This window comes from Coccinella septempunctata, chromosome 1, assembly GCF_907165205.1.
Source record: "Coccinella septempunctata chromosome 1, icCocSept1.1, whole genome shotgun sequence".
Classification (NCBI taxonomy): Eukaryota; Metazoa; Arthropoda; class Insecta; order Coleoptera; family Coccinellidae; genus Coccinella; species Coccinella septempunctata.
This window is the reverse complement of record NC_058189.1, coordinates 8,016,512-8,038,863: the sequence shown is the minus strand read 5'-3', so window position 1 is coordinate 8,038,863 and position 22,352 is coordinate 8,016,512. Positions and strand designations below refer to the sequence as shown.

General features: G+C 33.6%; 2 protein-coding genes across 8 annotated transcripts in view; one reads left to right on the top strand and one right to left on the bottom strand.

Moving 5' to 3' along the window:
• The window catches only part of LOC123317277 (lysophosphatidylserine lipase ABHD12-like), a 39,405-nt gene extending 24,516 nt beyond the window's left edge, over nt 1-14,889 (top strand). For 3 of the 7 annotated variants that reach the window (XM_044903744.1, XM_044903735.1, XM_044903719.1), the window contains 7 exons: nt 4,958-5,076; nt 9,222-9,257; nt 11,926-12,216; nt 12,502-12,758; nt 12,814-12,975; nt 13,345-13,472; nt 14,699-14,889. In XM_044903744.1, the coding sequence (XP_044759679.1) occupies nt 4,958-5,076; nt 9,222-9,257; nt 11,926-12,216; nt 12,502-12,758; nt 12,814-12,975; nt 13,345-13,472; nt 14,699-14,747 (1,042 nt within the window). In that variant the 3' untranslated portion in view covers nt 14,748-14,889. The remainder of the gene's footprint in view (nt 1-4,957; nt 5,077-9,221; nt 9,258-11,925; nt 12,217-12,501; nt 12,759-12,813; nt 12,976-13,344; nt 13,473-14,698) is intronic. The other 4 variants (XM_044903752.1, XM_044903726.1, XM_044903757.1 and 1 more) reach the window with 3 other exon arrangements.
• A 576-nt stretch (nt 14,890-15,465) lies between these two features.
• Nucleotides 15,466-20,428, bottom strand: LOC123312390 (lysophosphatidylserine lipase ABHD12-like). The gene is made up of 7 exons (XM_044896787.1): nt 20,255-20,428; nt 19,195-19,295; nt 17,309-17,611; nt 16,296-16,546; nt 16,071-16,232; nt 15,888-16,015; nt 15,466-15,660 (listed from the first exon to the last, which is right to left on the bottom strand). The coding sequence occupies exons 1-7, from the start codon at nt 20,359-20,361 to the stop codon at nt 15,573-15,575; spliced, it is 1,140 nt and encodes a 379-aa protein (XP_044752722.1). The 5' UTR covers nt 20,362-20,428; the 3' UTR covers nt 15,466-15,572.
• Nucleotides 20,429-22,352: the final 1,924 nt, after the last annotated feature.

Sequence of the window (22,352 nt, the reverse complement as noted above, 5' to 3'; positions counted from 1 at the left end):
GTTCTTAGACTTATGTAGGATTTCGTAATAAGTACTTTCTTCTATTTCAAATATTGTGTTGTTCACCTCCTTGGAGAAGTATTCTGCATACCAACTCTCAACTTTCTCTTCTATTTTAGCATCAAATTTTGGGTCCTTATCGTATTGATAGGTTTTTTCAAGGTATTGTGCAAACAGTTCTGTCTTTTCGGTGTCTGACCTATGTGGTTTGTTGTTATTGTCTAGGATCGTCGGGATATTGTGAAATTTTTTGTATTTTGATAATTTTTTGATTTCTTGGTAAAAGCTCCTTCCTTTGGTTTCGCAAATTGCGTTACAAGCCTTAGTCCAGGTGTGTTGTTTGAACTGTTGTATCATTCGATGTATTGACCTATTGTATTCATTAATCTGCGGTTTGAGAGCTGGATCTTGACGTTGTTGGTATTCTCTGTACATTTTTCTCCTATTTTTTATCATCCTTATTATGAAGGAAGGTAGTTCGTGCAGAAAAGGGTGGTGTTTTTTCAGAGGTGTGTGTCTTCTGATGGAGTCGGACAGTTCATTGTTGAATAAGGATATGTAATTTTCGTCTATTCCCGTATTTTTATGTAAATCTATGAACTGTGTCATATCTTGGTTGACCTTATCTATCTCGCATTTGTCAAATTGTAAGCTTTTTCTCACCGCTATATTGTCAGGTTGTGACTGCATGTCTAAGGTGATCATCATCGCTAGATGATTAGACCCTAGGTCGGCGACAAGTTCTACTTTTTTTATGTTTCTTTTCAAATTTGTTGAATAAAATAATAGGTCAGGTGTGCTATCCGGATTGTTTTCCATTAGAAATGTGGGAGGTGTGGTGTATTTGCTAAACGCATCGTTTTGGAGAAATTTTTTAATTTGTTTATTTTTTGCTTGATTAGGGTTGAAATCACCCACTATAATCGAGTATTTGTACAGTGCCGCTTTCGTGAAAATGGTCTCTTCAATTTTTGCCCTTGGGTGTATATACACTAAGAAAATATGTAGTTTCTCATCTTTAAATGGAATGGTGAAGTGTAGTGCTTCATTAAGACAGTTGTTTATACTAGGAGAGTTGTTCTTACCCAATTTCAAGCTGGGATGGCACTGGACTAGGCTACCTCCTCTTGTGTTGTTTATTTTGTGGCCTATCCGATGGATAGTATCCCAGTCTCTGTATCCTATGCTGTGTTCTTCTTTTATTTTTGCTTCCACAAACATTGTACACTTTATGTATATCGTTCGTTTCTATGAAGTTATTGACGAGGTATTTTTTTGGCATGAAGCTGTTTATGTTATTGTAGAGAATTTTAACTTCAGAGTTGAATTTGCCGATTCACATTATTGTCGACAGGTTCAGTTGGTGATGGTTCGTTGGGGTCTTCCATATCGAACATGAGAATATATATTCGGTTGCCTGAAAAAACAGCTGTTGTATCTATTTTATATTGTGTGATGAATCTTTTCTTGAGTTTGTATAGAAGTTCTTCCCTGTTGATGTTTTTGGGTTTATTAAGTTTTCTGATGTATGTATTTATAATTTCATCATGAATAGTAATTGGAGCGTGTATCCGGCTGTTTTTTTTGTGCAGATCTTCTAGTTCTCTTGTTTTCCGGTTCAGAGGTTTGATGTTGACATTGGGAATACCTTCAATGGGCTTTTTGGGATGTTTTGGGCATTTGGCCGACCAAGCAAGGTGCTCTTCTGATCCGCATGCACTACATTTTGGGGGAAGATTTGTTCTGCAATTTGCCGTCTTATGATTACCTTGGCATTTGTTGCACTTCGTTTGTTGTTGACAATTTTCTGTGATATGGTCGAATTGATGACATTTACTGCATGGACTTGGTGTGGGGTCAGGTGGATGACTTGCAAATACAAGGTAATGTCTATTTTTAAAAAACATTCCATCATTTAGAAGTTTTTCAGAAGTTGAAGCTTCGCCCGTAATTATTCTTATATGTGTTGTAGGTGTATTGAATGCTCTTGATATTATTCGTTTGCAAAATCGGTGTTTCAGGTTCATTTCCGTCAGGTGTTTACTAATGTCTTCATCTTTAATGTATTTTTCCACTCCTGTTATTACCACAGAGAACGTTTGTTGTGGTTCCGCTCTTTCTTTTCCCCTTATATATGGTTTAGTTTCTTTGAATTCCTTTATTATTTGCTCTGTGATCATTTTTTCCATTGCTGTGGTGAGTTTCATTTTCTCTTGATTGGATTTAATCAAGTAGCCAATTTTGGTTTTAATTATTATGTCTTCAGATTTGGGAAATTTTTTGTTCCATTCGTCCGACATCTTGATTCTATCTGTTATCACTTTTTCGTCTACTGTGAGGTAGAATAGATGCTCATAATTAGTGTTGTTTATTTCATTCATTCTTGTCGAAAAGTTCTTTGTATTTGTTTTGATCTTTTGAGATCGATTTTCAAGGTTGTCTTGTTGTGTATGTGGACCTTTAGGATTCGAAATTTGTTGTGGTAAAGATGAGTCGTCTGTTTCCATCGTGTTGTCGTTTAAATTATCTGGGATCAGCTGTGGCTGGCTAATTTCGGCTTCAGGTGTTTTGTTATCATTCACTTTTTTGTTGTTATCTTTCTTCAGAACTCTTTTCTTACGCTTTCTGTTTGTTGGTTTCTTGAATGAATCATCTTCCTCGGTGGATTCTTCCGTATTTTTCTGGGATGATTTTCCTTCAGGATTAGACATCCTTTCTGCAAAGAATGTTTCGAATTCCGAAGCGCTATATGGATTGGACCGCGATATTTTCACTTAATATTTCGTCAAATAATTTCGTGGATGCGTTATCAATATACATGTGCTCCGTACGGCTCACTGCACTGATGTGTGCAAAATATTAATTATCAATTTTTCCACTAAGAAAAATCAAAGACCAATTCATAGTTTTCAAAAAAGAAGCTGTGACATTGTGCAGAACACTTGTATGCCACCCTCGAATTCCAAGTATTTTTTCGAAACAATAAAATCCAAATCACTAATGCTAAAAATTGGTTATCCAGAAACTACGTTACATTGAAAAATTTGATATAAAGTCGAATGCGGACGACTGCACCTATCTCAAGGCGTCAAAAAAATTAAAGTATAGGTAAATAAAAAATCAGGAATCAAACAATATGATATCGAACAACATTCTTGGTGAAATGAGAATTCTGAAAGTAGTAGTTCATAATTGGGTAAAAGAAATTGGTTCGTTATTTGTGTCGATTCAGGTGTGGAATCTTAGGATCTAAATTATAAATAATAATACGGATAAATTCAGATGCATACCACCCGCTGATATGAATATCAACAAGTGTTAGGATCTGAATTGAACTAGCCAATTTGCCATCGTCAGGGACCCAAATGGAGTATGCCCCATAGAAGAAAAACAGATGCTGACCATGGTTTCGGTCTCATTTGACCTCGTCAGAGCCTCCTCGAAAAATATTTTTTTCTAGGGACACAACTGGATAGTTTTGAAAATATTGATCACCATCCTTATCGACAAGAAGAGAATTGAAATTCGTGTATCTGGCTCTCAGTCCAATTAGTTGGTATATGGAAAATATTGTAAAGATTGAACATGAATATGACGTGCAGGTTTCATTCATAAACAAACTGTATAATTTAATGTGAACAATTATTGCATACAACCGTCAATTTCGCCATTATCCTAAAGTAGAATGAGTTGTATAGAAAACTTTGATTTTGCATGTTTGTATGTCTTTTTTAATTTTGAGCCAACAATGGATAGAAACGATTGGATTGGACTGACTCATGGTGAAATTCGATTATGTTCTTTCGTTCGACCTGCCGTTAAATCATAACTTCCCAAAAAAGAACTGGTGACTTTATTGTTCCGGAGTTGTAGGCATTCGAATTTTCTTCTTGATGGTCGAGAAAATTCCCAAGAAGAAATCCGTATCGCAACGTCTATTCGACCTAAAGCGCTCTATTTTCGACTTGATTTTCGGAAATATTTGGAAAACGAAAAATCTGGAAAACAAGCCGCATTGGACGAGTTCAGTATCTGGGTGACATTTCTCTACTCTGGTCTGCTCTACTGCACTTTATTCCACTCCGGTCTACTCCACTCCATTTCTCCCTGCTCCAATCCACTTCACTATACGTCACCCAACCCCAATCCTCTCCATTACACTCCAATACACTCCACTCCACACGACTCTACACTTCGTTGCTCTACTCTACTCACTCTACTCTACTTTACTTCCCTCGCCTTTACGCTAGCCTACTTTACTCCACTCTATTCTACTCTACTCTAGGTACTCCAGAAAATTGGTTAGGCCAATCCGTAAATCATCGTGTACAAATAGACATACCATAATTTCGAAAAGAGTTGATTAAGTATGTTCAGAAAACGTGCAAAACATCCAAAAAAGTAAGATATTCTAGAATTACATGCACTCCAATTTCAGCATCGATGAGTGTGTTCGTATAAAGCGATAATATTAAATCTTTGGTTGTTTTCAATCGTATTCGTTTTCAGCATATAACTTCGCTATCTATCCTCTGTTGAATTCATTGCCTATGCCCCATACATAAGCGATGAAACGTCGATGACAATTGTTTTATGTTAAAAATTTAATAAAAAAAAAATTCTAGTTTACTGTCCTAAGTTTTAGTTTCAATATTCCGAGGAAAATATGTTCTATTTATTGTCCCCCTCCGTCAGTGAAAACATTCAATTAGAATTCATGCAGGATAGGGGATGACCTATCCCCTATATAACCTGCCATCCTCATTCAACCTGCAATATTTCTAATAAAAAAGAAAAAGATATCAGCAAACTTTTATTATAGGAATGTTCGCCTTACTAGTTAGTAGCATTGCGTATTAAGTGGAATTTAATCCTTAATGTTAGTAGTGAATTAATTGAATGAATGAAATACGTTACCCTTTGCTGAAAATACTAATACTTTTTTCTTTTTTTTTAGAATAACCATACTAACCCTGAAGGTGGTGATAGTACTCAATTTAGCCCTTTTCGTTTTAATACCAGTTATTTTCAAATTCAGTTATACACTTCAGAGGAAAGCAGTATTTTTGAATTATGGTAAGTATTGATTCATCAGTAAACTGCAGTTTTATCCAGAAAAACGCAGAGCAGAGAACATGGGTTCAGAAAATAATGCTATTTTAGTATTTCACTAATGAAGTTTTGAAATATTTACCTCAATAAGGGTTGCATTGGATAGTTGTTAGAAAACTTTAAGTAAGACAAGTAATGAAACCCAGTTGTGTCTGAACTGAATTCCACTTTGTCTTATTCAAATTGAAACTCCAGTATTAGATACCTGTGTTTTAATTCTAAACATAACTCATATATGATAATTGTTGAGAGGGTCCTTGTTGGTCTGGGTTAAAGAGACTCAATTTAACAAAATGCCGACCTTTCAATTTATTTAAAATCGTCTTCAGGGCTCTACAATAGATGGTACACATTAAGACGCTATTTAAAGAAGGTAGCATTACAAATCAACAAGAAAAATATTAGAACAATTGGAAAGGAAACATATATAGAAAGTTTTGTATACGAACAAACCACTAAAGCAAGCAAACATTAATGAAGGGTAAGGGAAAAAAAAATATACGAGGGTTCTTACATTTAACTTTTTGTTCAACACCCTTTTCCTTCCAAGTTACAGCCCTTTAAAATTAGGCGAGAAAAATTGTTTTTATTTGATATATCCACTTTGGAAATTAGAAGAAAATCGGGACAATAGTCTATTTGTCATATATGACTTCATTCGACTTTTTTTTTCAATAAATGATAACCTCTCTGTGATATTATGGGAAAAGAGTCTGAGCAGCATTTTATTTTTTTGTGGTCAAACTAACAACTTTATGATAAAAAGTCAAGACATAAAAAAGTTGCAGATTGATTCTGGCTTTCCAGATCAATTTTTTACATTGGAAAATATAGGCGCATCGAAGAGTTCTGATGCAAAATATTATAAGGGTTGTTTTTTCAGCCCCTTGTTATTACATTTTAGGGTAACAAAAACACTCAAAAACTGCCATTTTTATATCTTATTATCAGTTATCTGCCAAATTTCATTCTTCTCAATTTTTCCAAAGTGGATTTATTGAATAAAAACAATTTTTTTTACCTATTTTTAAAAGGATGTAACTTGGAGGGAAAAGGGTGTTGGGCAAAAAGTTATATAAAAGACCCCCCTTAATTTTTTCTGAAGAATCACCCATTGAAATCTTCCGCATCAATTCAGAAACACCCTGCATACTCTGTTCAAATTTGAAGAAATGGAATTTCTATTGAATTTTTTCCTCATCATTGTGATAAACGGCAATCATGAATAGATAGATACTGTTCACGCCAATTACCAAACAAAAATGATGATATGAATTATAAATGTTCCATATATAGATTCAAACAATTCTGTGGATATGCGTAATAATTTTATAGCTAGAATATTTTTATAACTGATTATCGAATGAAAAATGTAGACTCAGTGACGAATCTTCTTTGGGGCTAGCTAGTAATAATTTTGAAAAATTATACATATATATATTTGACATTATGTCAAATGATGAGGTTGGTAATTATTTTCTGTTTCAGCTTTTATTGCTGTTGAATCTCAGCTTTGTCGCGTAATTTCCTCATTTGATTCTCCATTATTCGGCTACATAATACTAATTGTATTTTAATTGTTAATTATGGAAGAATTACAGCCTGAACTGCCACAAAAGCTTCGTCGGTAAAACTGGTTGTTTCCGACATGATATCTGATGGATCATTTAGAGTACCTATTCAGACTATTTCATTGATTTTTCAGTTGGATATAAGGGCCGGCCACTTAGAAAACTGGGCGTTTGTAATGAAATAAAAAAAAATATATTTCACTTGTAGAAATCTGTAACGATATTTGCCACATTACATCGCGTCTTCTTTCTGTTTCGAGGTTTTTTTTTTAAATTAGCTGAATCAGAAAGATAGCAGATAGCTATTAGCTATCTGCATATCAATAACAATGTCGTTGCTATTCGTATTTACTATCCTCCATAGTATCTACTACTCGCATCAGTCGCATCGGAAGATTATATTGTTATATCATAGGATACAGGGACCCATTTCAAAGCGTTCAAAAATATTCTTCTTCATTTATAAGCTATAATATTTTTTCTTGTTTTGTGCCTACACTACGTGGTCCCAGATTAATAATATACAGGACATAAACATGTAGCTTAATCTAAAATGAACTTTCGAAGCAAAACTACTAGTTGAATATATGATGGTACACAAAGATTTTTTCCGTTTTTATAAACCGCTAAAAAGAACCTTTCATTGTCGGTGTCGACATAATAATTTCGATTAACTCAGAGTGGGCGACTTCAATAGACAAAATAACTCATCGTTAATGATAACGAATAAAATTAATTGCCTCTAGAGGACTTCGACATTTACGAGGAATCTCTGTACATTTCTCCATCGTTGCAGGTCGAAGGTGTCTAATTGAGAGAATTATATCGAACTAATTGGACATCACCGCTTCCAATTCAATCCGAAAAGTAATTGGATCACTTGAGTTCTATAAAAGAAGGAAATGAATTTTTTTTCGATATGGTTATGGTCTGGGGTGGTTACAATTTCATACTTTTATCTGATTGACTTATGGTGTGAGATATTGCCCTATTCACTCATTGAATGGCAATTATGGAGAATCTGCCTTTGATTACTCTGATATTTCAAGGATTATATTCCTGAGAAACACATTCAATGGCAACTGAGGCACCTTTCAAAGAATTGATGAACTATTCAATTTTGAATCACATGGGATACTGCTCCAAAGCTAGTGTGCCAATGAGAACTACAGTTCACAACATACGTGCCTAAAGCCGGGTCTAGACTATGTAACAAAACATTTTATTAACAAAGTTATACAACAAATGTGTTATACAACTTTGTTATTTAACTTGTTATAAAATAGCAGAGACATCCAGACTATGTAACAAAATAAAACTAAACAAAAGTGCTCAACTGGAAGCAGTGGCATCTGTAGGACATTGAAAATGTCCTCAAACGTAGAGGATGTCATTTTGGCAGCAGCAGCTTGTGTAATTTTATGTAGACGAGTGAAATCTCATCGTTGAGAGCTAGGGGAACATTATAGTGGAACAACTTTTTTGAAGGATCTAGCAATGGATGACATAGACCCATTGACAGGGGACATTAAATGTGATGGTAGTTTTAAAAATTTCCTAGGGATGATAAGTTCTGATTTCGAATACCTAATAAATCAAATCGGCCATAAAATAGACAAAAAAGACACGACATTTCGAGATGCAATACCAGTAAAAGAAAGATTGGCGCTGCAGTAAATGTTTAATAACACTAGTGTGGACAAGTTGCGGCGTGTTTTATAACAAAGTTATATTACTTTCTTTGATCTTTACCGACACCTAACGGATAACATAAAATTTGCTATATAGCAAGAAAAATGTTGTATAACATTGTGTTATATGACTTTTTGAATTGAATTTCTCTAACAAGTTTTATAACTTTGCTTTATAACCTGTTTTGTTACATAGTCTGGACCCGGCTTAATATATCTTTACCTTCTCTATGTTCGCCTTCCACCTTGGTCATTTCTACTTCTCGAAGTACCTAATGAGAAAAAATGGAGGTTAGGTTTTACAAAAATGAAGAAGAAATCTGCTCGAAGTAGATGAGATCTCTTATAGAAAATTTCTTATTCAGATTTCAATTTTTCGCAGAGGATTCCCAGAAAAATGTTCAACAAAGATATCCATAATTGAATTTCATTGTAAATGAGTTTACGGTTTATTTTAAACGTATTCCAGAAGCGTGTATATTTTCAGCATGTTGCTATGAATACATCGAACAAAAATCAGTGGAAGGAACTCAGGTCTTTGGGGATTTCAAATAAATCTCATGTTGATGTTGAACTTAATTTTGCTAATCCAGATGAAGTTAATGATCACTTTTTGAATTTCTCAGCTGGAATCTCGAAAATAATGTGTATTTTAAAACTGACGATCATTGAAATATTAGGATAAATATTTCCAAGTACATAGGTATAATAATTCTAGTAAATTTCGTGCTTTCGTTTAATGGGTTATCATGTCGGAGAAGAAATATCATCGAGCCATTATCGATATGGATAAATACAGCACGATTTTTGAAATATTTGATTTATCTTCTTAATTTATGATTTTCAGGTCCCATTAGCCTCAAGATCGCAGCTCTGTTGAACTGTAAGTTTTTGGAACCCCGAGGCCATTTCATGAAAAACATTAATTCCTTCTAATCCCAAATTCATACAACATACAAAACATAACTATATCTCATTCAATAAAGTCATTTTTAATTTCGGGAACTCCATGCTAACGAGGTAAATCTAGGGGTTGCTACTAAACGAATAACAGGAATTGTAAGGATTAATAATTTCTTAAACGCTACCATGAGATAATTTTTTATAAGAAAAAGAAATGATTTGATTTCTGAATTTTCAATTGTTTGAAATTTGCAGTCAGCAAGCAATTCATTATTTGTATTTGTAGTAAGTAATTATGTATTGGGATATTTCCATTCTTTTGAATTATTCTGTACTGAATTCTTGAAGACGACTGGGGAATATCTTCTCCGTTGGGGATAATACTTCAAATGAAATAAATGGCCCAGTACATACTACATTATTCAATAATCCAATTGAATGGTTTGTGAATACCTACTAAAACATTTTTTCTCTGTAGATGGAGTTCAAGTTATTGGAAATCCATATATCGCAAGTAATAAGTAAAAAAAAATTAAACCTCATGGTTGCGTTGTGGATATTGGTTATTGATTTCAATTTTTTATTGGACCTTAAAAATAACACCCATTGAAGTTGATAATTTTTAGAGCTAATGTAACAATTCTTAATTAACTTTTAGTTAAAGGTTCGGGTGGCTATTTATGACTATACAGGTTGATTCTAGAGAACAAAATATGACTACACCACTGCATTCTACAAAAAAGGGGCTGTAGAATATTACATTTGTTTTTCGATATCACTGAAACTTAACGAAATAAAGGGACCAATTCAAAGAGCCGAAAAATGAGTTTTCACTTATAACTTGAAAACAAAAGAAGATAGAGAGATACGGTTTTGGCCATTATCTATCCTTCGAAAATCGAGGTAGGAAACGTGCCATCCATTTTCCCTAGCTCTCACAGTACTGTCATTAAATCCCATCGAATTTTACCCACGTTGTACAGTAAATTTTCTTTAAAATAGTAGGCGGTAAGATTATACAATTTTATCGATACACATTTGAACTTAAAAAAGATTATACGATTTTCACAAAAATGACCACAACATATGTTTCGTTATCACAATAGCACCTTCAGGTGGGTGAAGGTAAACTGAAATATTTGGTACCGAACAAAAAATATAAGTACCTAAGCATTTAACTTCACTCCTGAAAATCTAGAGGGGGTAATGGTAGTTTCCATTACATTCGGACCAATTTTGGGGCAGGTACGAATCTGAGGATCGGTCGTTAAATAATATAGCAAATGAAACTTTGTATTAGTTCAAAATAAAATCTATATTCCTCGATGGTATCGGAAACTATTAATTTCCCTTATATTTCAATGAAATTTTTTATTTTTATTTTTTCCTTTTTTTTCCACATTCAAGTTTTATAATTTTGTTCTGTTTATTTTATGTTAGCGACTAACCTGACGAAAATATTACTAGTTGAACACAAATATTCAAAATTAATTCAGTAATTGGGAGTTATTGAGGTAAATCTGGTCATTGAGTAAATCCGGCGATAGCTTACATTTATTGATTTTCGAACTTTCTAACAGATTCAGTTTTTTACTTTGAACTTTTCTATCTTTTATATGCAAAATTTCGAAGATTTCGTTGAAGTTGTTGTTTGCATTCTACAGATGCTCAGCAAACGTAGAACTTCCAGTTCCCTTGATGAAACAATTTCTGTGTTCTAATATTCTTTTCTGAAATTTTATGCCAGTATGACCTATATAAAAAGATGAACAATCACTACAAGTTTATAAACTCCACATTTATCTCCCTTATTCGTTGCATCTTTATTATCCTTTATGTATTTACGTAGAGTATTTTCCGTTTTAAAAGCTAATTTGATACCTTCCGATTTCAAAAAGTTTGTTAATTTTTACTACCTACTCTATTACTTTATATTTGTGATTAGTTTGTCTATTAATTTTGATTTATAACCGTTTTTCACCGCGATCTGTTTTATTATGTTTAATTTTTTACTAAAATTACTTTTGCTACACATGTAAGTGTAGGGAAGGCAGAAAGAAGTATGGCCTCAAAGGCTGCTGTAGGAGCTGTGTGCATAGCTTCCGTAACACCAACACAGGTCAGCCTTTGCAGTATCTGCAATCGGTTGCATGTGGTGACCTCTTCGGTTTTGTTCACCATACTAGAGACGCATAGGTGACAATAGGGCGTATAACCCCTGTGTATATAGCCAGAGTTTCATGCCCATGTCTTTTCAAAGAGTCTTTTGCTTGCGCACAAGGCCGCCGTGGCTTTGGAAAGAGTCTTTTCTGTGTTTCCTCCAGTTGAGTTGGCTGTCCAAGATAACACCTAGATATTTGCACTTCCTTGCAATATAGAGTTTCGAGAACATTTTGATTATATGATGTGATGGTTGATTAATTTTACTTACTAATCATTATAGTTATAGTATGCAAACAAATGAGTGATCTCTCATTGAAGTTTAATATACATTATACATTGTGTTGATTTTGTAACAAAAGCGAGGCTTCTGGAGATGTTATTCGAATTATTCCTGAGCACTCCTTCAAATAATGCCGCCATTATTATTAATGACTGATGCTTTGATCAAACGCTCTGCCTGCATAATGTTTTGATCTTTATTGCAGTTAACTTACCGAGGAATGATAACTACAGTGATCCGAAATTGTTCGGGTTAGATGGAGCAAGAAATCTCCTACTGGACAATAATGGTGTTAAGCTGGGAGTCTGGCAAATATTACCTTCTCGTTTAATCGTAGATCGTACTGACGAGCAATATTTTGAAACTGCTCTCGGTAATGGTCAAAATGTAGTATTGTACAATCATGGAAATGCAGGAAGTAGGGCCACTGGACATAGGGTTGAACTTTATAAATTTTTGAGGAACTTCTTTCATGTGATAGCTTTTGACTACAGGGGTGAGTGAATTTACTGAATAAATTCTATTGAAGGGTATTTCTATTTTAAATTCTTGGTCTTCATACGGAAGATATATCAACCAGTTATGAAAAATGCAACACACTGCTTGCGTAATCACGTCAGGACTACCATTTTTGTCAAGTAATTTGTTGTAAAAATTCAGTTTCCTACGAGAAAAGAAAATACTTTCATTTTCAATTACCTGGAAAGTTCATATCTGAATGCTACCTTATCTTTTTTTTTAGAAGAGAATACTCGCTGTTCAACTCTAATTATAATTTCAGGTTATGGCGATTCATCTGTCGATCCACCACCATCTGAAGCTGGCGTGGTTGATGACAGTGTGTTCATGGTGAATTGGATTCGTAGCAAAATACCACCTGACGGTCACTTGTTCCTGTGGGGGCATTCTCTAGGAAGTAGCATAACATTGGCTTCTGCGAAGACGCTCAAGAAAAATAATTATGTTCCTACTGGCATTATTTTGGAAGCCCCATTCAATAATATGCATGACGAAGTAGCGGAGTTTCCCCCTACTCTGGTAAATAAACTATTTTGAAATATTTCAATAGAAAAACTTTGAAAAAAAATTTCAGCTGTTCCGTCACCTCCCTTGGTTCGATTCCTGTATAGTTGATCCTATTATAGAAAGCGGTTTTCGCTTCCAAAGTGACGAATACATCCTTGATGCAGATTGTCCAATACTCATTCTTCATGCAGAAGATGATGGAACGGTCCCTTTTAAATTAGGCAAAAAGGTAAACTGTTACTCATTCAATATCTTTAAGGAAATTTGTGGAACTATGAAACTGCAAATACATGAACAGATTTTAATGGTTGACAAAGAAGTTCTGGTCCAGTCAAGCTGCTATTCTATTCTGTTTTATTGTTTTTATGCTTCCAACTGTATCCAAATAAGAATATCATCCCTATAGGGATGATATTCTCTATAGCCTATCCCTATAGGGATAGGCGAGACTAACTTACTCAACTCTAGGAAATTGGAAATTCCATATATGTAACTGGTTATGTGTATGCTATGCGAGCATTACTCTCCACTTAAATGTAACTTATCGACTTAGGAGTAATTCCTGGAAATCTTATAGAATTAAACCTTTTTTCTCTAGCTATACGATGTAGCTTCTGAAAGAAGACTTGAAAGTCAAGGTACCGTCCAACTTCAAACATTCCCGAGGAAATTTCATTATGGTCACCGGTATATTGTGGCTGCTCCGGAACTTTCAGATATCGTACAGTAAGTCTATCAGCAATATAAAATGTTTTTTGATGATATGGAAATCACTGCAAAAAAATTTAACATTCTGTCTGGAATGACAGGTGGTAACTATAGTTTGAAATACAATTAGATTTTTCACGTGATAATGGATTATAACAAAATTTCATTGCAGTTGTATTTCGCTCGAGATTTTTCATATTCATTAATTTCAGCCATCTGTAGGTATCTCTTTTCATCTTCACCAGACTCCGAGTATTGCTTCATTTTATTATTAAACTTTTCGAGCCAAGATGGACAAAATAATCCTTCATATTATTGGTATTGCGATTCCCATATCACTGAGCCTGAATTTATATGAAACTAAAAACTAATTTACGTGTTTTTCACTAACATGACTCATTTAACCACCACGCGTGTTACAATATCACAGTAGCATCTTCAGGTGAACTGAATTATTTGGTTCCAACGAAAAAATATATAACAAGCAATTAACCCTATTCTAAATACAATTAAAATAATTATAGAGCAAGTACACATCGGGAGTCTGTTGTCGAATATGGAATAGAAGAGTGTATAAAAATACATAAAAAAATTCTGCCAATTGGCAGAATATTTTTTCCATGTCTTAAGAGATGGAAAACTATCATCTTCCTTTAGATTTTAATTGTGTATTCTGATATACATAAATACATATACTCATATACATACCTATGTGTACAATGCATCCCATTTTGTGTGAGACAGCCAGGTTTCTCGCTTGTTATTCAAGATAGAGCCTTGCGGTTTTCACGTTCCTGTTCTACTTTTTTGTGAAACCCAAGTTGGCCTAATCAGATTTTGCATAACTGTTTCCGTTCATGAAATACAGGGCGATTTTGGAAATTGATACTTTTCGGACTCTTCCTTTATCTCCGAAATAATTAGAAATAATAAGTATATTTATAGTTGCTTGTTGATATGTCCGTTAATATCTTTTCTTCAGGTTTCAAATAATTCAGTTTACCTCCACCCATCTCAAGATGCTATACTTTGATAGCGAAACATGTGTCGTGGTTAAATAACTCTCCTCCTCCTATAGTGACGTCATGTTGCTCAACATCGTCTCCTTGCTGCAATTGTAGTGCTGCTTCTCATGTGAATGAGAATCATCTAATCTAATTCAGCTTTTAGTAATGATGACATTAATTCAAAAACAATATGCACAAGAGAACTTATTTATCAACTGATCATAATTTCTGTTTCAGGAGTTTCGTAAGGAATGCAATCAATGAAACAAATACGTTACAACTCTAAATTCAATCTATTTATTAACCTTCAAGAAACCTCTTTGTTTTGTTATTTATTTTCTAGTTTTTACTTCGGTGTTTCGTGATTTTCTTATTGTGATCATCAGTTTTCTTTTTCAACATATTGAAATAAAGTTCTAAAATTGTTATTTTTGTTTTTTCTTCAATTAGGACTTTCGTTTTGGTTTATGGTAATTATTATTGTTGGCGAAATTGGTTAAGTTGTTATAGATTATGTTAGACCATGGATCGATAGGTTGGAGAATTACTCAAATTTGATAGGCGCGGAAATTCAATGTTGGTTAGGATCTAGTGAAAGAATCGAAACCACAGTGTGATGCGAAATTGAATGAACGAGTTTTCTCTTTCAATGACAGTTTAATCGCATAGTAGGGATGCTGCAGTGTATATGTTGTACTGCTCTGATTTTTCTTTGAGTATATCTGAAAAATTTGGTTTATGGAAATTGATACAGTGGCGAATCAAGGTCCAAAATAAGCCAACTTTGCGCCAATAAAGCAACTATGCCGAATCTGCTCAGACATATGACATAATAGATTTGGTTACTCTTTTGCTCAAAAAGGTGGATTATTTGAACACCTTAATTTAAATCTATTCTTCGATATCCCATTTTTCAGTTATGGCGAAAAAGAATCTGTTTACTTAATTTCACAGAATGAATTATTTACGAAAATTATACGTTACACAGCTCACAAAAAGTGCTATCATGTATGAAATTTTATTTACTCTTGACGACTTATCATTCAATAAAAGCAACGAAGATGGAGCATGGCGCCTCGATACATCACTAAAGAGAATGATTGTAGAAAATTCAAACTCTCCCAGATATGGTTCCGTTCAATTTTTTCTGAAGACGTGCTCTTTCGTTCTTCCATTTCTCACATTCTGACATGAACTCCCTGAAATAATGAGGATTAGAAAGAATATATTCGTCGATGTTCTACACTAAGAATATCTTCAATGTTCTACACTCTATTTATTGTGTTTTTTCATTAAATTAATGGATGTGTCCTTCCCTGTGATCTTGTTATTGTTGAATAATTAGATTATAGAATTGTTTTCTGATTGCTGATGAAATAAATGAATAAAAGTTTCGTTATCGTTATTTTCCTGCAACTCTACTTACTCTATATATTTCGGCACTTCAGGATCTTGGGTACATCCTACATGTCCATAACCTTTTTTTGCGGCGAATGGATGAAAGAATACTTGACCTTGGGAAGGTTTCCTATTTTGACTGGTAATATTGAAGTTCTAAAAAATTAATTGAATTAAAAATGGTATAATCCTTTTTCCCTTCATATATCACCCTTTCGCCGAGGAAAAAAGGTATGACGGGATCATCTTCAGCGTGCATTATCATTATGGGACAGTCGATATCCTGTACGTTTCTTGTGGTATTGAAAATGAAGCCATGCTCACGTACGGGATCCACAACACACAACTCAAACCAAGGGAGCCATTTGAAAATCTAGATATGAAGTGTTTTTGAGAACATCTGCATTAAAAATTATCTAAGTGTATGTACATATACCTTTGAGATGAAATATTCATACAGTTCCTCTTGTAAACTAGTGAAGGATGATTCGATTACAAATCCAGCTGGTATTTCTTCTTCGTTATCTTTCAACCATTTAACAGCATGGGCGGATATTCCACCTCCTAATGAATGACCCCACACATAAATATCAGCTTTCGTCTTTGATTTGACCAAATTGTACGTATGAACCACATCGAGAACCACTCCTTCTTCAGAGAGATCATGTGGAGAGGAGTCGCCATAGTCTATATAGATGTATTGGATATGATAATCAGATTTTCACAAATATCTTTACAGGATGGCCAACTGAAAACGAAAAAGACCCATTTTCAGAAACTCCCCAGAACAGCCAAAATGGTAGGTACTGGGTACTGGGTGAAATTGTTAAAAAAATAAGTTTACTGGACATTGATTTGTGATAGTTTACAGCTCTCCAAAAAAATTTCACTCGACCCGCAATACATTATTTAAGTATTTCGAGGTGACGTCAAACCTTAATTGAAGAAGAAAGTGGCATAGTTGAAAATAAAAAATGTCTGATCGTTTCAAAATGTTGGCGCAGTTTCTGAAAATGGCTTTGTTTTGTTTTTAACCAGCCAATCTGTACATAGTTAGTGTGTTTATTATCTAATTATTGATTTTCATTAAAGTTAATCAGACTTTTAAGATCTTTTTATTCAATCATTGTCTGAATAATGACTTTTATTGAAGTTAATCAGACGATCAAATGGGTTCGTTGATCTACAGATTCCTTTCAGGTTCATGAGCAACGAAGATAACGTGGAATATTTCCAGTGATATGCACCTGATCTCATCATTGGAATGTTTCGTTGAATTATTGTTTTGTAATAATCCATACACAAAATTCAACAAAAACATTTTGTTTATTGCCCAATTTAGAGTTTAAATTTATTTAAATATTTGAGAACTGTATGTTGGAAAATAAAATTACGGACACTCCAAATAAACATAAAAAATCGCAACTTCTTTTGTTTTCGTATACATACCTCGGTAGTCGATAGAGATAACATGGAAATATTTCCTTAAAGTTTTATAGATGTAATCATACTTCAATATCCTAGTTGCCAGCACACCATGATTATAAAGCACCACAGGAAATTCGTCCTTCTTCAGAATATCATCCATTCTTTCTGTTGAATTGAGATATTTTTCATTTGGTAACCACCATGCGCCGATAGAAAGAACTTCGCTGCTATTGACGCTCGCTCTACTTGTGATATAAAAGTTGGTCACTCCTTGAAAACCATACTCATGAGGCATATCGAACTTCGGATTCTTCGGTACATTTACTGAAATATAATATTTTTCTGTGTATAAACTAGTCGAACGACAAAATTAGAAAAGGAAGATTTATATTCGTAATCCTGGCATTCTATATGTTTGCTATGTTTTGAAACCATTGGGGGAAAAATATTTTTGTCAAAAGATTCTATATCGTGTATTGGCCAAATTTTCAAACCTGAAGATGGGGGCAATCGATCTCCGAAACGTCGTCGTATACACCTACGTATTTATTATAAGTCACCAAATTTTTTATTTTCCAATACCCCAGAAGTTCACCACACAGGATAAAGTCCCAATTTATTAATTTGAAGAATTCCATTTTTGAATCAATTATTTTTCAGACTATTTGAATATTCATCCTCTCTTTTGGTAGATATATACAGGGTGATTCGCCTCGATGGCCTATTACTCGTTTATGGAGAACTAACTATAATTTTGTGCTGAGAATTTGCATGTTGGGATTTTCATAATGAAAATTTTTTTTCATAAGAATCCTCTTGCAGTAAGAACTAGTATAGGGATTTCAAATCCTTATATATTGTATGTATGTGTATGTGGAATGCTTATATGGTTTACAGTTACAGAATGTCGTGTGAGTCGGTTTCAATAAACAATAAACGCCCTCGTTGCAATTCGTCACGTCACCAAATATATTTTTTCGGAATTATTATTCAATTTTGTCCTGCGGAATGTTGTTCACTTTCCCAACTTCAGCGTATCCTCAAGTTTCAAAATTTTTCAAGTGAAATAATTGATGAAAAAAATTTGTAGGCGGAGGATTTATTCTATTTCGATGAATTTTCTCCAAATGAAGTGTGACTGAAAAAACCTTTTATTCGGTTTGTCGAAGAATAAGAAACCACCGATGATTAAAAAGAAGTAAACATATCTAAGGAAATTATTCATTATCATTTTATTACAATATCTTGAACCATCATCAGATGCTTGTGATAACATTATGTATTTGTTTAACTAAACTTACACCAACCAAAATGTTTTCCTTGAATAAGGCGAATGAGACATTTCTTTGTGGGAAAATCTTTAGATCAATACTAACAATAGATAATTGAAGAGAAGTAAACATTTCGCTCGGCCGACACTGAAAGTGGTCATTCTTCGTTTTTGGAAAACCGTTGGAATAAAACGTGAGAGGTCAATAATTCGAATTATAAGTAATTCTCAAAATATGACTATATCAATCCACCTCTCCTCTTCAGATACTTGAAGAGCCGCTCTATATGTCAAAGGATATGGGGAAGTGGAATCCTAATCAAAACACCTTCGAAAAAAAAATCAACTGGTGAAAAATCGGGACTATAGCTATAACTATAGTCCCTCAATCGATTGAGAAATGGCTCTAATTGGTCTAATAGGAGAGTAAAATCATATACAGCTTTGCACCAAGTTCCAGACCCTATAATGCAGCTTCAAATTTTAGTACCTAAGATTCAAGTTATTTCTAATAAATTTTTTCGTGAAGTTATCTCGATAGAATTTTGATGTCTCAGACATCTATTAAAAATATTTCCTTTTTTCGTATCTTTCTTTATACGTCATAAATCGTAAGTCAAATGTTTCAACAACTTACCATTCATAAATAGGAGAAGTCTTTCTAAAGCCAAGGAAAGCATAAACACAATTGGAAACACAATGAAAATGATAACAAAAAGTATCAAAAGTATCACTAATCTGAAAAAAAAAATAGAATTCTATAAAGAATTAAGGAATATGTATAAGCATTATTCTTTGTATATTAACAATTTGTTTTCGTTTTAAATATGCAGTCTCGTATATTAGTGAAAGTAAAATGTAGTAACTTAAACTCACTAGATATATTCGCATCGCCAATTTTGTTTCCAGGGAAGTTCAAAATGATTATTTTGAAAAGGCGGGTTTCCCTTAACTTCTAGAGTTATTATATAAATAATATTTGGCAATCTGAATCTGATTCATAAAAGACTGTGACTGTTTCATAAAAGATTTTGTTTCTTGAAATGTTTCGTTGTTTTATTGGAAAAACAGAATTGTATTTCAGCCTACATATATAATGACCACCTGAAAGTCTCAGTGTTCACAAAGGACTGTAAGTTTATTCATATTGGAAAACTTCAAACAAAAAACTTGAACAAATACAAAATGAAATCTCCTTATTTGAGTATACTTAAAGGAGTAAAATTTTCCCAACTATATTTCTGAACAATTTAATTCAAAATATGAGGTATATGCGTATGCATAAAATATCTATGTAACACTTGTACGAATGAATTTGAAGTTAAAGTGAAAATTAAAATTGAAATGATGGCATTATTTTAAAGGTATAGGATAAGTTGAATTCAACTCTTCCATGTAGATAGTAGTCGTTAAATGATGATGTACAAAAAAACTCAACAGAAAAAACTTATACAATGTCTTTCATTATTCCTAATATTCCAAATCCTTCTTAAACTACTGAAATTGTATAAACCAAAGATTATAGAGTTATAATCTATAATCTTCTTAGGTACAAACCTAAGATAAGGAGCTATAAAAATTCAGTAGAGGGAGTTCTAGTGAACAATTCAAAAATTATACTTATATATATTATTAGTTTCGGGCAGATAGCACTGAATAATCAGTGCAATTTCAAGGAAAAAATATTGTTTACTCACAGAATAGCCAGTATTATCAGTATCCATTTCATGAATGAATGTAATACAGGGTGTTCCTCTTTCTGTATATAGAGTCTTTTGAAATCTTTCCTAAAATTATGAGGCATTTATTCACAATGGTACGACACTCTTTTCAATAGAACCAGTCAAACGCTTTTCTTAAAACTATTTTAAATTAATCACACACAGCTGTGATTTTGTCATTGAATCACTGGAGAACGAATCAATATAATGGAATCCGTTCATTTATGATATCATCATTTGTATTTTCCTCTCTTATCTTCAGATAACGAATAACATTATATCCTGCCTCTCAGTATGAATAATCTGCATAAAAGGTAATCCCCGAAAAAAAGGAAAGTCACAACCGTTACGTAGGTTAGCATCGAGCTGTATACGATGACTGTATAAAGAAAACAGTTCATTCATCTTTCCTTATATAAATAAAGACCCGCATCCCAAAAATATCTAACTGTTTTCGCAATACTTCGATAGCTACTGTGATGATATGCGGAAATAATTGCTTTGTAAGTGGCCTTTGCAAATGTTTTCAGTAGGGTTTTAATATTTTTCAAGTTCCAAAGCTAATATGATAATGTAGGAAATTTTTAGAATGTCAGCAACATGAAGTGATATAAAATAATACCTTTCGAAACAAATCGAAGAAAACAAAAGGTAGGTTTTCTATGAAACGAGATTTACAAGATACTAAATCTTGAATTGCGTGCGTTGACTGGAGCACACTGTATCTACATGTTATTACTGGATACTAAAAGATTCAAAATACCAGTGATTTGCTCCACAAAATAACAACATCGAAGATCAAAATCAACTACATAGTAAACATAATTATAAAATTAAAAAACATATATTATGAATGCAAAAACTACGTAACACCAAAGAGTAGAAATATTTCATTCTAAAAGTAATGACCAGTCTTCTGTTAAGCTTGCAAAATCCCTCCAGCGTTTAAATCGAAAAATTAGAAATAAAATCCGATTTCAATGAATACTTCAATGATAAACCAACAATAGTCTAGGGCCAAACATAATAGTGAGAAAAAAAATATTAGCAGTATATGGTTGGTCGGAAAATTTGGTGACCACGTGTCGCGGAGTACCAGACACTCCGAACTGTTAACTTTAAACTTCAGCTTCAACCCCCCTTTCTGTGGGAGTTCTCTACCACTGCTGGAAGTTTGATTCTTGGCTGGATTGCAAAACTGTCGGAAGCAGAAGCCAGGGTGGTGAATCGTTGTGCCTTTTCCCCCGTCCTATACGAGTTCTAGCACTGCTGTAAGTACGATTCTTGGCTGGAGTGCAAACCTGGTGGGAGCAGAATGGTGAACAGCGAACAGCTGTGCCTTTTTCCCTCGTCCTGTCCGAGATCTCACCGCTGGAAGTACGATTCTTAGCTGGCGTACAAACCCGTTAGGATAAGAAACCAGAATGGTGAACAGCTTTGCCTTTTTCCTTCGTCGGCTTTTGAAAAAATTATACTTTGAAATTTTGGAAGATGTGTTTGATTTTTAATGAAGGATGAACAACATTGATAAATCGTAGCCTGCAAGGAATTTGTTCATTTAACGTATATGCTATAGATAAATAACTTCAAAATTGTGAATAAGGTCAAAGTTATAGTATACGTAGTAAATTTACACACTGGTTTTATTCTATTTGTTTATTTCAGCTATCGATTTCGGCATATGCCATCATCAGGCTGGTCTGAAATGACATTCAGATCACATTTATGACATGAAATGAACGAGACATATAAAAGAAACAAAGTTGATGTCCTACCGTCATGAACCGTCTCAAAGTTATTAGTTGAGATGTCTAAAGTCATCTAAATTCTAAGCAAAAAAATTTCATTTTGGTGAATGAAGATTTTGTTATTTACCCTCACAGAACACAAATATACAGGGTGAAGGGTGAGTCTTTGACTCGTACAAATATTTCAACAGTAGATTCTTGAGCTCAAATGTAACACATTTTTCATTAGATAAAACAGTTTGTGAGAAAAAACTACAAATAACATTTTATATGGTTTTTCAAAAGCCTCTATCTTTTAAACCGAGCCGATTCTAAAAACATGGTAA